The sequence below is a fragment of the Nelumbo lutea genome, chromosome 2, assembly GCF_056320005.1.
Source record: "Nelumbo lutea isolate HS-2025 chromosome 2, American lotus-T2T, whole genome shotgun sequence".
Taxonomy (NCBI): domain Eukaryota; kingdom Viridiplantae; phylum Streptophyta; class Magnoliopsida; order Proteales; family Nelumbonaceae; genus Nelumbo; species Nelumbo lutea.
This window is the reverse complement of record NC_142685.1, coordinates 80344422-80361069: the sequence shown is the minus strand read 5'-3', so window position 1 is coordinate 80361069 and position 16648 is coordinate 80344422. Positions and strand designations below refer to the sequence as shown.

The following is a 16648-nucleotide window of genomic DNA, read 5'->3' as shown; positions in this document are numbered from 1 at the left end:
ATTTTTATGGTATTAGAACCATGATAACTAGTTCAGATCAATCTTCTTCTCTCTCTGTTCTGTGCATACTCTCCCAGGGTTTTGCAGAATTCTCATTAGCTAGGAGTTTCTCAAAAAGAAAAAAAATGGATTGATCATTTTCTCCTTCTGGGGGTTTTCATGCTGTTAATGTCGACTGCGTAGGGGTATTTTAGTCTTTACATTTATGTTTAAAGCTGCTGATGTGTAATGTTTCTGTTAGGTGATGCGTTCCATACTTAAGTGGGGACAAAGTAGTCTTTTGTTATTATGGATAGAAACATATAAGTTCAATCTGGCTGACTAGAGAGAAATCGGAGTTCTCTAGTTCGAACCAGAATTTTCTTCTCTATTCACGTTTCTTTTTTTTTTTGATAAATGAGTGAAATTTTTTTAAACCAGCAAATAAGAGTTACATGCATCCCGTGGAAAGGCACGAGATGTGACCTTTCCTTTAAAACTAATTACAGAATTATAAGTACAAAAGAAATTACATTGAAGCCCAAAATAAAGTATCTCGGGAAACCCCTTGTTTTGCAAGTGAATTCAGCCAATGAGTTTGCTGATCTGCCTAACCTTTTTGAGAAGATCTCTAAAACCCCAAATAAGAGTTTCTGGATCCTTCAACCAACCCACTATCACTTGGGAATCCCCTTCAATAATCAGATGCTCTATGCCTAGCTGATTTGCAAGCTGGATTCCTTGTACAGAAGCCCGTAATTTGGCCCTTAAAGAGTCTCCGACACCCACAGGACCTGAGTACAAAGATATCACGTTACTATCTTTGTTTCTCAGCACTCCTCCTATGCCTGAAGGTCCTGGATTTCTTTGGCTACTTCCATCAAAGTTCAGCTTGATAAACTCCTCCCCTGGTGGCAACCATTCAACCCCATGTCTGTCATTCCTGGTAGAAGTATTAGCCACTGCTAACCAACTTCTCCATAGGTCATGAAAAGGGTATGCATCAAAGATTTTTAGAGTTTTCAGCCACTGAATTGCCCTTGTCAAAATACATTCTTTTCCGAGAAGCTCCTTTCTTTTTCACAAAAGATTCTGGTGTTCCTTTCTTCCCAAATTGTCCACAACAAAGTTGCTCTTATGCACTTTCACATAATTCTCCCTCTCTTTGTGTGCCATTAAAAAATAGACGGACTAAACAACAAACTAGTATCAGATGGCAAGTTCCACCTACACTCAAACAACGTAAGAATCCAATTCTATAAAGCTATAGCAAAGGAGCAAGAGATCAGTAAGTGGTGACAGTCCTCATTCTGAGATTTACAAAGAACACACCAATTTAGTCTTCTCTTTTGAAGGTTTTCAAAGGTGTTAATCTTACCATAATAAACTTCCCAACAAAAAACAACAATCTTTGGGGGAATGGGTGTTAGGAACCTGCCTAACTCAGGGCTCTTCGAGGGAGCCAACCTCTTGAATTCGTTGGAAGGAGAGAGAGAGATTAATGCCGAAAGAGTTATTGTCTTATTTCTCTTTGTGCTTCACTAATTATACTGTTTACAATCTTTGATTTCTTTCTGTTACAGTTGTTGCAAGTGGACGATTAGTTGTGTTGACGTGGCCTAAAACTGATTAACTGCTTTCTGTTGGTTTGTTCCAGTAGTTTTTACAATCCCCCCTCCTTTAGAGCGACCTTGCCCTCAAGGTCTAATGTGGCTTGACTGAGTTCATCAAGCAGCTCATCAATGACCGGTATTGGAAATCGGTCTTTAATGGTGATATTGTTAAGGGCTCTGTAATCAATACAAAATCGCCACGTCCCATCCTTTTTTTTGACTAATAATATCGGTGAAGAGAATGGGTTGTGACTGGGCTGTAATATCGGTGAGGGGGATGCGGTGGTCATTCTCCCGACGTGGTGGAAGTTCTTGGGGTTCTTCGAACACGCTGCCATATTGCTGAAGGAGTTGTTGTGGGCGGCTTTGGAAGTCTCTAGGCCCATTTGGGCTGCTGTTAGCTAAAGATGGGCTGGTCCAATTTGAGTCCATGGGCATGAATATGGGCTGATTCGAATCTCCTATTTGCTTGGTTAATGTTGCAAGATTGATGGGCCATGGACCCTTGCATGTTTGCCCTTGTAGATGGACTGTAGAGTTCCCTAGTGTGAAGTCCATGGTGAGACAGGCCCAGTCATAGATCACGGGCCCTAGTTGTCTTAACCATTGAATGCCTAGCACCACGTCCGCTCCACTGAGATGAAGAGGATATAGGTCCACCGCAAACTGGTGACCCTGAACCTTTAGTGGTAAGCCCATGCAAATGCTATTGCAGGATAGGCTATTACCGTTGGCCACATGAACCGTAAAAAGCCGTTGTTGGTTGAACCGGGAGTCCCATTTTATCCACCAAGACTTGAGTTATGAAGTTAAGGGAACTATCACTATCTATGAGGATTGACACTTGGCATCCCTGGATTAGCCCTGCAACTCTCATTGTTTGAGGGGATGCAAGTCTCGTAAGGGCTTGTAGAGATATTTCAGGTGTGCCATTGGGTTGTATTTCCCACCCTGGGTTAGATTCCCCGCAACCGGTGAGGTCGTCTTCCTCTTCGGCATTTGTTTGGAGGAGAAATGCTTGTTGTTTCTTGCACCGATGGCCCGACCCGAATTTCTCTTCTCTTTTGTAACAGAGTCCTTTGTCTCTATCCAGGTCAGCCGTTTGAAAGGAACCAATGGGCATGGGAATAGTATTCCTTCCTCCTTGTCTGGTGCTGTCATCCTGGTTCCTGAACCCCATTAGAGAGAGTGCATCCCCGATCATTCACTTTGTCCGACAAAGGGGTTGATCCTGTCACTATGATCACCCACTCAGATGAATTCTCGGACTGTCTCAACATACCTAGGTTTTGACCCCCTCTAAGGATCTCACTGATTGGTATATCAAAGACAGCCCAATCCGACACCTAGTGCAGTATCATAATCGAGTATAGGGGTTAGGTGTAACATTCTAGTTTTGCCCATCTATCTCCAAGTTCCAAGGCAATACTGGAATTTTGGTCCGGTTCAGGGTTTCAAGAAAACCCACACTACATGTACCTTAGGTCTCACCCTGGCAGCTGAGACAAGCCTCCCCAACCAACTTGGCGGCACATCAGCGTCAGCCTTGGTAGGATAAATCGCCCCAGATCTATCCAACGACTGTGAAGATTCTAAACTGACACGAGTCTCATAAGTGTCCAATTTAAGGGTATTACATAGAAATACACCACAATGACATGAATCAATTATGTACTTTATTCATTTACAATAAATGTCAAAGGATACATAAATTTGATTGGAGCTAAGGGCATAACTGTCTAACACCATCGAGTGGGTGCGATTCTCATGCAAGAAGGAAGGCCACTAGCGTTTTTCAGCAAAGCATTGACAACACAAAAATGGGCCAAGTTAGTATACAAATGAGAACTGATAGCAATTGTTCTCGCAGTTCAGCGGTGGCGACCCTACCTTCTAGGGAGGAGGTTCATCATACGAACTGACCACCATAGCCTGAAATATTTGTTGGAGTAGTCAGTATCATCCCCGGAACAGCAACAATGGATAGCCAAATTACTCGGCTACGATTGTGTCATTGAATACATGTCAGGGCACACCTAACAAGGTGGCAGATGCACTGTCACGCCAACCACAACTAATTTCATTACTTCTCATGGGCCCAACGTGTTCCATCATGAGTCAGTTAAGGGAAGAAGCTGAAAGACACCCACAACCAAGCAAGCTGCGTTCACAGGTCCAAGAGGACCCTACTAGCCACCCAGGGTACATAGTGGAGAATAACTTGCTGTTGTATAAACGTCGAATGGTGATACCATAGGATTCAGCCCATATTCAGCAGCTTCTTGAAGTGTTCCACTCATCACCAGCAGGTGGACACTCGGGGATTTTGCGCACTTACAAGAAACTAGCCACTCAATTCCATTGGAAAGGCATGCGGAATTCGGTCCAACAATTCATAGCCGAATGCGTCATTTGCCAGAAAAATAAGGCTGATACCCAGTGTCTAGCAGGTTTGCTACAACCACTCCCAATTCCTACACAAGTGTGGGCAGATGTATCCATGGACCTCATAACGGGGCTTCGCCTTTCCTATGGCAAGTCCGTCATTCTCGTAGTTGTTGACAGACTCATCAAATACTGCCATTTTCTCCCTCTTTCCCACCCCTTTACAGCTTCAATGGTGGCTGAGATTTTTACTAAGGAGGTGGCATGACTGCATGGTACCTAACTCTATTGTCTCAGACTACGACCCAATTTTTATGAGTTGTTTTTGGGCAGAACTTTTTCGACTACAGGGAGTGAAACTCTTCAAATCTACCAGCTACCATCCTCAAACAGATGGGCAAACTGAGGTGGTCAACCGGAGTTTGGAAACCTATCTAAGGTGCTATGCAGGGGATAGGCCACGTCAGTGGCTCAAGTGGCTTCATTGGGCGGAATGGTGGTACAGTACCACGTATCACAATGTAGCAGGAATGACTCCCTTCCAGGCTCTATATGGACGGGACCCACCTCCCCTACTCCCATATGAGAAAGGGTCTACAACAGTAGTAGTAGTGGAAGACCAACTCCTCTAATGGGATACGATGTTACAAGATCTCAAATCCCACCTCTGTCGAGCCCAACAATGGATGGAAGATTCTTACAACAGAAAGCATAGGCCCGTCCAGCACCAGGTTGGGGAGCAAGTCTTCCTTAAACTACAACCATACAAGCAAGTTTCAGTAGTAGGCCATGGGTGGAACAAACAGAGCCCATGAGAAGACTATGAACAACCTATGAGATGTATTCGTATTTGAAGAAGGTTTATCATCAGCCCAACTTGTTAAAACAATATCAGATTGAGTCTGAGATCTTTGCTTATTGCTAAGGGGATAAAAAGATATGAGTACTATGTAAGCTTCATTGTTTTATGGGAAAAATATGAACTGGTTCACACTAATCCCTCTGATCTCCTAGTGTGTGTTAAGTATCTATAGAAGCATTTTGAGAATAGAAAGGTGAACTAGTTCATTATGAGACCGAGACCAAAATATGAAACAATCAGGTCTAATGTCTTGAGTAGAGAGGTACTCTTCCGGATTAGACTCTGTGATGGGAGAGTTGTTGAAGGAAGAAACTAGACTCATACTGCTTTCATTGCGCACGAGAGTAAGAAATCCGGTGGAAAGGATCTCTCTAAAACCCACTGTTATGAATGTAAGGGTTTTGGACATAGCTTCACATTGCAAGAAGAATGTATGCACTTATTGCAAACAACGTGGTCATATCATTCTAGACTGCTCAGTTCGTCCCTCTAATGGTTCTATGAAGAAGAATCATCCACGAGCTTATCAGGTGTATGAGTGATAGACGACTGATGCCTCTATTGCCAAAGGTGAATCTTCTGCTTCCATGAATAAGGAAGAAATTTGGCAACTGGTATTTGCTGCTATCTCATCTGCCCTTTTTGCTATTGGCCTATTTGATGAGTTCTTTGGTTACCACTCTTCTCCCTCTCATGTTTGGATAATCGACTCTGGTTCTACGAATCATATGACTAGAGCCTATCCTGAACCATTAAACGACTTTTCTGTGACTCACCATAAACATATTGTTACTACCAATGTTGATAAACCAAATATCATTGGGAGGGATGATTTGTGTTTCAAACTCCCACCTTCAAACTCATTTTCCCTTACCAAGACCTTCTTTGTTCCTAAACTTACCGCTAACCTTATTTCAAGTTGGTCAACTGGTTGATGAAGGTAGCATTCTAACTTTTTCCTCTGATGGTTGTTTGATTCAGGACCAATGCACTAGGAAGATGAAAGGGAAGGGGTGTAGGCCGGATTACTTGTTTGCATTGGAGTTTGAGAAATCTCAATCAACATTATCCTTTGCTTATTTGAACTCTTCTTCATTGAGTCTTGTTTTTAGGTTAAAGAAATAATGTTTGGGATTTATGGCATAAACGTTTGGGCTACCCAAACTTTGATAAACTTAAACTTTTGTTTGACTCTAGCATCATTAGAACTAAAATTCCTCTGTGAAAACTTTTGATACATCTTGTGTTTCTTGTTTTTTGAGTAAAAGTCATATTTTGCCATTTACTCACAAAGTTGAACATGTTACTTCACCTTTTGAAATTATATATAGTGATGTATGGACTTCATCTGTTGTTTCATGTTTGGGATACAAATATTTTGTATTGTTCATTGATGATTTTGTACTAAGCACACTTAGATCTACTTTATCAAATACAAGTCAAAAGTCTTTTGACTTTTGACTCAGAAGATGAGAAAAACCTTCACAGCAGTTGAAGACGAAGCATCCTGTGAGTCAAAGTCATACAGAACAGAAACAAAAGGTGCAAATTTGGCTACTCTTGAAAAGAAAGAGATATGTTGAAGAAAAACCACATTCCGGGAAATGTGAATACGATGTGGAAAGGGATCATAACAAAGAAATCCTTTATGGTTAAGACTGTGTCTCACAAGGGCACACATAACAGATTGAGTTGAAAGCTTAGAATGTTCATGAGAGGAAAGATGTACAAAACATATACATCCAAAAATATGAATGAAGATGAGAAAGATTTGGGGGGCAAGAAACATTTTCTGATGAGGTGAAATGTTAGCAAGAACAGATGAAGGAATACAATTAATTAGATGCACATCAATACAAGCAGCCTCCATCCAAAATTAGGGAGGCGCATGTGACTCTTGTAGAAGAGTCCTCACAACATTGAGAACGTGGCCATTCTTCCGTTCTGCTACACCATTTTGCTATGGACTATCAGGATAGCTCCGTTCAACTTGTATCCCATGATGTTTCAAGTAAACCAGAAATTTTCCATCAATGTATTCTCCCCCCAAGTTAGAACGTAAGATCTATATACTTGATTGAAACCGAACGTAAGGTCTCTTTGTGGACTATCTCTATCGATCTTGTTCTTTTCTATAACAAAACTGAGATAATAAAAAACGTGGTTAGCTTTCTATCCCTTTGGAATCTGTCTTAACTGTAGTATTATCTGTAATAATGTCTTTACTAAAGTTAGTTTTTGTGTTCTCTCATTCTTTGTAGTAATCTAACATGTTAATAAAAGATAAAACAAGAACTACTTTTAATTTGTAATTTGGAAGTAAATAGAAGAATGGAAAAAAATGAACAAAGCTTTCGAGGTTTTATATTTAATTGAATAAATAATTTTGAGAAAATTATGAAACACTATATGTTTTATATAAAAAGTGGTTTGATATTTTGTTTTTGCAGTAAACTGGAAAATTTTGTAAAAGAAATGAACAAGATTTTACATAAAATATGGATTGAACTCCACTTAAATATGGATTAATGGTTTTAAGGTTGTTGCTCTTTTGTTGGCTTTTAGCTCATGGCTTTAATGCATGCAGGATGAGTCCATTCTGTTTCTGCAATACTTAAAATGTGTAGATTTGTTCTGATGCTTTGGGCATCTCTAATTACAATATTTAAACATTCATTGCTTGTAGACCTTTTCAAGAACATGATTACAATAATCAAGATTTTATGTTTGACTGTAGGTTCTTGCAAAAATTAAGTCCATTGTACTAAAATCTGAAGCTCTGAAAAATGGCATAAGTCCAAGTGATGCTGCCATTGCACTTGGGATTGCTCCATTAATGGCCAAGGAACATCTTCTAACTGCCGAGAGCAAAGGTGTGCCTCTGCACGTGTTTATTCGATTAGATTGCATGTATATATCTTTGTTTAGTTAAATTTGTTTACACACCTCTGCAGGTCTACTGTGCAGAGATATCAGCCCTGAAGGTTTCCGCTTCTACATTAATCTGTTTAAAGATATTGATCCAAACAATATCTACTTGTGAGTAGAAAACCAGTTCACATCATTATTGTCCTGTGTTTTGTCATTTTTGCTTAATAACAGTATTTTTTTATAAAGAAGTGTGCCTACTAGATCAGTACATAAGCAATACAAGAATATAGATTATAAAGTTCAACTACCTGCACATCCCTTGGATAGGTGGATCCTGAGAACAAACCACTCCTTACTGCCTCTTGATGTAGGACATGTTGCTCTGGTACCGATTGCATTTTTGTTCCAAAATAGTGAAAATTATTGCCTTAAAGAAAATAGGTGTAGGATTAGAATTTTTCTATGAAATTCTGCTGGGAGGTTTTTGGGAAGGATAGTAATTTTAGAGGGCAATGTTGTCTAGTTGGATTTGGTGCAGTTCTTGTATAAAAGGACAAATATTGGCTTGGGTAAATCTATAAACTCTAGAATCTAGGGTTTGAGGTTGAGTTTTAGATGAAACTAAGGTAGAGTTTGGGTGTGCTTATTTGAAAAGTAAGTGCTTATTCTTGTAAGTGCTCATGAGCATTTGGTTAAAAAGCACTTATTTCAAACAGGGGTAGTATAGGCTTCCAGTACAATCTTGGTTGTCACAGTACAATCTCATAGGACTATTTACTAAGTACCCAATGTCTTATAGGAGGTTTTTCGATCACACTGGCTCATAGAGAGTGTGTTATGGCTCTATGTTCGGCTTCCAGCATAGCTTCTTTCTACATTTGTCTGTTTCTTACTTTTCAATGTCACTAAATTTCCTCTAAAAACGTACAATACGTTGTAGTGGATCGATCTTCTATTAGATATTAAGAAAGCCCAATCTGCATTTGTGTAACCTTCTACTTCAAGATAGTCTTGAACTGAGGAAGGTGGATCAAGAAATGCCTCTCGAACCGAGGAAAGTAGTTTGGTGGAAGTTTGAGGAAAATGTCTTAAATTTGATAGGGATTTGGAGTGTTAGGGAATTGCATGGAATTGGCTAAGGATCAATGTCCCCCAATGCTCTACTTTCTCACATATTTATAGAAGCGAGGAACCAAGCTATGTGCATGGAGGCATAAGGGCTGGGGTGTCTGTAGTTTCAACCAACACCTGGGGAACATATTCCGTCTTTCTCTCTCCAAGGACACATGCCCATTAGGGCCACAAGATTGTTAGGTCATGATCTTGTCAACACTTTTGGTTGAATAGAGAAAAGAACAAGAATAATCTTAGAGGTGTCTAGAATAATTGACCCCCACCTCAAAGAGTCTTATATAGGGATGAAAGAGAAAAGAAGAATAAGATGTATAAGTAATATACAACAAGGACTATACTAATAAGATACATCAAGTTACAGAGGTTCCAAACTCTCCCTCAAACTGATGCCTAGACATAAGTGTCAGTTTGTCTATAAGAAAGAGATGTCAAACTCTAGTCACAACTTTGGTGAAGATATAAGCAATCTGCATGTCTGAGGCTACATGAGGAAGTGAAATAGACCTAGTAGTGAAAAAATCTTAGATGCAACCTTGATAGCAATCTGCTTGGTCCTATCATAGAAGACAGGGTTAGATGCAACCTTGATAGCACTCGTATTGTCTGCATAGAGAGGAATATGAGTAGGAAGTTGAATGCCAAGATCCATAAAGAGATATCGTAACCAAACAATCTCACTGCAAACTGAAGACATGGCCCTATACTCTGCTTCAGTGTAAGACTTTGAGACTGTTTGTTGTTTCTTACACTTCCAAGAGATGAGTGAATCACCCATAAAAACACACCAACCAAAAGTGGACCTACAAGTGTCTGGACAACCAGCACAATCCCTGAGAAGTTGTGCTTCTAACATATCGAATAGTGCGATGAACAACAGTCGTATGAGGCTGATGAGGAGCAAAAAAAATTGACTAGCAACTTGAACAACATGAGAAATATCAGGTCGAGTCATATTGAGATAAATGAGGGACCCCACAAGCTAGCAAGAAGTGACAGATGCAGTCCAGACATCACTATGTATACACTTGAAGGAAGAGGTAGCATGCTCAGATATGTGAGGAAATGGTAAGGTACGACTCTTACTTAAGCAGTAAGAAACACAAGATGTATCAAAGGTGTGCAAGGAAGGAACTCTATCTTAATAAGGCCTGAATCAAACAAAAATTTTAATTTTTCAGCATGTATATGACCCAAATGTTTATGTCATATGTCCCAAACATTATTTCTATGACTTAAAAAGGAACTAGAAGTGGAGGATCTGAAACAAGCTGATGATGCTGCTGTTTGAGACTTCTCGAACTCCAATGCAAACAAACGGCCCAACCTGCTCCCCTTCCCTTTCACCTTCCCAGTGTTATGGTCCTGAACCAAACATCCATCCTGAGAAAAGATTAGACGTTACCTTCATCAACTAATTGGCCAATAAAAATCAAATTTGTAGTGAGATTAGGAACAAGAAGGGTCTTGGTAAGAGGGGAAGATGCAGTGGGTGAAAGCTTAAAAGGCATCTACTACTACCAATGATGTTTAACTTTTCACCATTGGCAGTAACGATGTTTGTGATAGGTTTCGGTAAGGTTACTTGGTTGGTTAGGGTAGGCTCCTATCATGTGGTTGGTAGTTCTAGAGTCAATGATCCAAATATGAGGAGCACAATAACCGAAAAACTTACTAGGTAAACCAATAGCAGAAAGAGGAGAAGAAATAGCAGTTGTTACTAGTTGTTGAATGTTTTCCTCAACCATAGATGCCAGAGAATCACCTTTAACAAAATAATCACCACCAGTAGTAGATTTCTTACTCCCATGTGCTACAACAGTAGGATGACACCATTTCTTACTCCCATTTCAGCAAGAAAACAGCAGTCCAAGAACAAGGATATCAGAGAAAACCAAATTCAGCAATCAAGAACTCAAGATGACAGTCCAAAAAAGGCAAGTTTTAAGACTGTCGAATCTAAAACCTTCAAATATGAATCCGAAGTCTGAATCAAACAAATGTGAAGCAAGAAAACCCTAGGATGACACCAGATCTAGGGTTATAGGTTGATTGAGTCAGTTGATTGAGAGAAAACCGTGATTTACCAACACATCAGGCGTCTTTTTCAAGAACAAGGAGGTATTTTGTGCTGATTGAAAGAGTCCTTAGAAATCTCCAAACCAGAAACTGAGTGTAGGGTTAAGAAGATCTTGAGATAACCCTTCAATTTGGAGAGAAAAACTCAAAACGTAGTCTGATGTAGAAGGCCTGAAGTCCAAAGATGTTGCAGTCCAAAAAAGGAAATTGTACAGTGCTGCCGCCCCAAGATCAGAACTCCTTTGAAAACTTCACCAAATCAGATGCTGTTTGTAGGTAGAATAGATCAGGTCTAGGTGACACTAGATCTGAAGTCCAAAGCTGTTGCAGTCCAAAAAAAGAAATTGTACAGTGCTGCCGCCCCAAGATCAGAACTCCTTTGAAAACTTCACCAAATCAGATGCTGTTTGTAGGTAGAATAGATCAGGTCTAGGTGACACTAGATCTGAAGTCCAAAGCTGTTGCAGTCCAAAAAAAGAAATTGTACAGTGTTGCCGCCCCAAGAAGAAGATCAGAACTCCTTCGAAAACTTCACCAAATCAGATGCTGTTTGTAGGGAGAATAGATCGGGTCTAGGCGACACCAGATCTGAAGTTTGGCCTCGAACCAATGTCTCCCAAGAGAGATCTAATGGAATCTCTCCTGCTGGTTGCGCGAAGAAGACTGAACAGAAAAGGGTTGATCAAAACATCCCTAATACGACAGGATTACTACTTGTAGAGAGGTTCAAGAGAGAGAAAATAGATCAGAGAGCAACCTGCTCCGATACCATGTCAACACTCTTGGCTGAATAGAGAAAAGAACAAGAATAATCTTAGAGGTGTCAAGAATAACTGACCCCCACCTCAAAGAGTCTTTTATATATTAAAGGATATGTACAATTACAAGAATGCCCATATAGGGCTGAAAGAGAAAAGAAGAATAAGATGTATAAGTAATATACAAGGACTATACTAATAAGATACATCAAATTACTGAGTCTCCACAGATCTCAAGGCTCTCTAAGAGAGTGACATGTGTCTATACAATACTAGGTACAACAAAATGTGGTTTCCCTGGGGTAACGGTCACCCATTGGCAATTTCAAAGCAACACCTGAGTACTAAGATTCTAATATGGCCATGCGAGGTTGGACGTACTCGCAAAGTCATGTTTTCGATCTCTTAGTGTCAAGATTCCGATTGAGACTCTGATTTGGCCTTGCAAGGTCGAATTGGATCACCAACCTTTGAGTGTTGAGGCTCTGATCCAAATAGCGAAGCTCTCTTGTTGGGTTTCACTTAGCCTTGCTAGGTCTTGTTTTGCCCTGATCTCTGAGGCAGTCTCACTTAATCGTTAGTGTTTTCTTGTGAGGTCGTTATCTCACTCTGCTAATTCATTGTGAGATCTTTGTTTTTCTGTTTGGGATCAGCCTTGCTAAGCATTTTAATTGTAATTTTACTTTTTAGTCCTCGAATATATGTCTATTGTCTCACAATCTCCATATGCAAAGAACGATTAGAAGCCCAAAAATCTAAGAATTGTTGCAAGCAGCTTTTGGATAATACTCACCTAATGATACATCCTACAAGTCAAACGGCATCTATGTACCACTTTGGAGGTGCAACATGTTTTAGAGCAAGGGGCAATCCCTCGACCATTCCTGTGAGAGGATCCAAAGGATATAGATGAGTGACGCTAGTAGCGTTTGCCAAAGTGAATGACCAAGAGTGATGATGAGGGATGTTCTTAGTGATCTATGGTGCTCTCCTTGGGATCAAAGCGTTAGTAAGCAGGGTTAATCTTTCTAGGACTCGTCACCTCCTCAACAAGGGGTGTGGGAAGGTCAAATCTAGACTGTGATCAGCAATGAGTCTTCACTGTAGAGGGATTGGCTTATTGACAAAGTAGAAATGTGTGACAACTAGCTTGTGGGCATGAGACCACAACGAAGGTTGGGTGTGTTTGGAGTTGCCACCTAATTCTTGCACAAAAATTATGGAAAAGAGATGGAAAGTAAGAACTGGGGGTATTTTGAAGGCATTTTAGTCTAAGAAAACATAGAAGTTTTATTCTCAAAGTTCCCTAAATGACTCCAAAGCAACCAAGTCTAATCAACCTAGGGATGATTAAGATATCAATGTGGAAGGGGTTAGGCATCATATACACTCTATTTCATTCTCTCATGTCTTAAAATAGTCTTAATCCAAATAAACTACAAACTTGTGAAAAAAATAGGGGGTACTTCAGTCATTGCTCAAAATCCACTAGAAATAGACTACAAATAAAGCATCACATTTCTTATTGGTGTCCAAAAAAAGATTAAGGGTCTGTTTGGTTTCTAGATAGGTGCCTGGAATCGGAATTGGAATAGCCCAGTGCTTTAAAAGCGCAAGGCACAAAAAAGGCTTAGGGGCCAATTTGTGCCCAAGGTGCAAGGTGCAAGGCAAGGCACGCACCTTTTTGAAGCAAGGCGCAAAAATACAAAAAAAAAGCTTAAAATAAAAAAAATGTCAGAAAATTCAAAAAATTGCAAAAGAAATGAAAAAAGTATTAAACATAATATTAATAAAAAATATAAACTTAATTTTGAAAATAAATGTTTTAAAAAACCTATTTTCTAAAAATAAATATTTAAGCATATATATTTAAATGAAAATTTAAAAATAAAATCAAACATATAAAACATTTTCAAGCATTTAAAACCCATAAAATCAAATTCATAATTGCTTTTTTAGAAGATATATTATTAGGATAAATGAATGGACATCATTAGCAAATAGGGGGTTCTCGAAGTTTTGGTGAGCGATGGAGGTGTGAAATTTTCAAAAGCCGCACACTTGGGCTGAGGTACATCAGTGCGTAGGTGTGCACCTTTTGAATATGTGCCTAGGGGCGTGCCTTCTAAATCACTGGAATGGCCCATTCCAGTTCCTACTGTTTGTTTGGTAGGAATAGGATTTTGATTCCCATTCTTGGGGGGAATGGGATTCCGCCATTGTTCCCACACAGTCCCCTAAGTCAAGGTGAGTTCTCCATATTCTTCTCTGTTTCCTTTCTTTTTGTATCTTTTCCCCAAGCTTTTTTAATCATTTTATTGGACTGAAATAGGGGATCCGCCCCCTACTTTTGTTTTTAAATTTTTTTGCACTTTCCAGCTTTTTTCTCATTATTGGTGTCTGAAACAGGGGCGGAACAGGAGCTTTGCCCCTTCTTTTCTTCTTCATATTCTTTTATTTTCATAATTTTTTCACCAGTTTTTATGGGTCTAGAACAGAGGCTTTGCCCCCTACTTTTCTTCTCTCTTTTTTAGTATTTGTTCCCTAGATTTTCTTGATCCAAAACAGGGGCTCTACCCCCACCCCCTTTTTTTTTTCTTTTTCATATTTATTTTCTTTTTTTATTTTAATATTTTTTCACTAGCTTTTTTGGATCTAGAATAGGGGCTCTGCCCCCTTCTTTTAAGTTCTAACTTGTAAGTTGTAACTCTAGTATTTTGTTTTGCCTACTTGAAGCAACTGTTAAACAGTGTATGCCCTTAGCTCCAACCAGCTTGATGTACATTATGACATTTATTGTAAATGAATAAAGTACCTTTGATTCATGTTATTGTAGTGTTTTTCTGTGTAATACACTTAAACTGGACACTAATGAGACTTGTGTTAGTTTAAAATCTTCACAGCCATTAGATAGATCTAGGGAGATTTATCCTACTAAGGTTGACACTGATGTGCCGCCAAGTTGGTTGGGGTGGCTTGTCTCAGTTGCCAGGGTGAGACCTGAGGTACATGTAGTGTGAGTTTTCTTGAAACCCTGAACCGAACCAAATTCCAGTGTTGCCCTGGACCGTGGAGACAGATGGACAAAACTGGAATGTTACACCAGACCCCTAGACTCAATTATGGTACTGCACTAGGTGTCGGATTGGGCTATCTTTGATATGCCAATCAGTGAGATCCTCAGAGGGGGTCAAAACCTGGGTATGTTGGGACAGTCCGAGAATTCACTTGAGTGGGTGATCATAGTGACCGGATTGACTCCTTTGTTGGACAAAGTGAATGATCGGGAAATACACTCTCTGATGGAAACCTAAACTGCCGGCAGTGGATTTCAAATGTGTTTGAAATTTTGTTTTGCAAAATATATTTATATAGAGATATACTTATATATTATGTTTTCACAAATTATTTGCAAAATGTTTTAATTCCCGGGGTCCATGTGAGTAGAGAGTGCAACACTATACCTTGTAGTCGAGGGAGAGGTCCTCCCTTGTCGGGTAGTGTCAGATCATTATGGGCTGAGAGATTAAGTGTAAGACCATTGAGGGTTATACCTGATGGGCTAATCTTATATCTGCCCACAGTCCTTGGGCCTTCATAAGATGGCTGGACCCAAGGACCATTTAGTGTAAATGTTGGGCCCATTAAGAGCCCATGGTGATGGACTCAGGGGTTCACAGTGTACAGAAGCCTAATACTAAAATTTGCAATGTAGAGATTTTATTGTCAATCCAATAGTTATATTGTCTCAATAAAATTTTGCCTTTAGTTGCTTCCTTTATGGGTTATTTTCATTTTGTTTCTATGTTGATTATCTTCACAAGTGCTGTTCCACTATCCAAACTTCCTAGTAGCATATGTTCTGTTAAAGCATAATAAGCTTTCCTAAAAGCCTATTATGTTTATGTTAAAAGTTACCACTCAAAAGAAAAAAAAAACAGATATTTTCTAATTTTGTCATGTCATGTGTCCTTTTAGACTTTCCATTATACACTCAATGATTACCTAGTCAATCTCAGTGGCACACTGCAATGTCTGTTGTAAATGGCCAATTCTTAGTGAATTCAGGCTATTGTAATTTTATCAGTTTCATTTGTATCTTTCCAAATCATATTACTTCTTTAGTTCTTCATTCAAGATCCTTGCTAGTTCTTCTTCGATGTAAAAATTTCATATTACTTCTTCAATATAATGTGATTTTCCAAATCATATTACTTCGATGTAAAAATTTCAGTTTGAATTTTTAATATCTGCCATGTATATGCAGGGTGAAAGATCATGGAAACTACCAAACTTGGGTGTCTACTGTAACTGTCTCTGGGTTAGATATAAATACTGATTTATTTCTTGTCGCCTTTTATTCAATGGAGATTCTAAATTTAACCCCTGGTAAGTTGGATTCTTTTCATTTGTCATGTATCAGGTAAACTGGGAAGGGTGTAACCCTGAGGTTACATGAGAACGCAGTTTCATGAAGCTGCCGGTTGTTTTCAAAACTAATTTATTTCTAAGTTGAAGTTGATAAAGTCCAATTGTTGTCACTATAGGGATGATTTGGTTGCTAATTGTTTACCTATCGTATAAAGAATATAGAGATCTACAGGTTTAGATCGAAGGGTGAATTTGAAAGTGTATTGCATACCACATAATTGGTTTGTGTTTGTTATTACCTTACAGGCCAATATTGAGAGTTATTGCAAAATGTAAAACCTGGAGGGTTTTGTGCAAAAATATGGGATTACGTGGGATTTGTCTTGGCGTGCTGTGTTTTACAGTCTCCTTGGCATAACTATGTTATCTCAGTGGTCCATTTGGTTCCTGAGTAAATTGGTCTTGGAAAGGTGGGATGATTAAAAAACTGAAGAATATTTATGTACTTATTTAGCCATCCTGTATTTTTCCAGTTGTTTTCTAATGCTGCATTTGGTATTCCTTATTTTAAGGACTTGTCCCCATTTTTGCTGTTAAAT

At 39.2% G+C, this 16648-nt stretch overlaps 1 protein-coding gene across 4 annotated transcripts in view; it reads left to right on the top strand.

The window, feature by feature from the left end:
* The window catches only part of LOC148871636 (EAP30/Vps36 family protein), a 64027-nt gene extending 47599 nt beyond the window's left edge, over positions 1-16428 (top strand). For 2 of the 4 annotated variants that reach the window (XM_088970388.1, XM_088970387.1), the window contains exons 6-9: positions 7577-7712; positions 7794-7878; positions 15946-15999; positions 16102-16428. In XM_088970388.1, coding sequence (XP_088826514.1) covers positions 7577-7712; positions 7794-7878; positions 15946-15999; positions 16102-16105 — 279 coding nt within the window. In that variant the 3' untranslated portion in view covers positions 16106-16428. Of the gene's footprint in view, positions 1-7576; positions 7713-7793; positions 7879-15945 lie in introns of all 4 variants that reach the window. The other 2 variants (XM_088970386.1, XM_088970384.1) reach the window with 1 other exon arrangement.
* Positions 16429-16648: the final 220 nt, after the last annotated feature.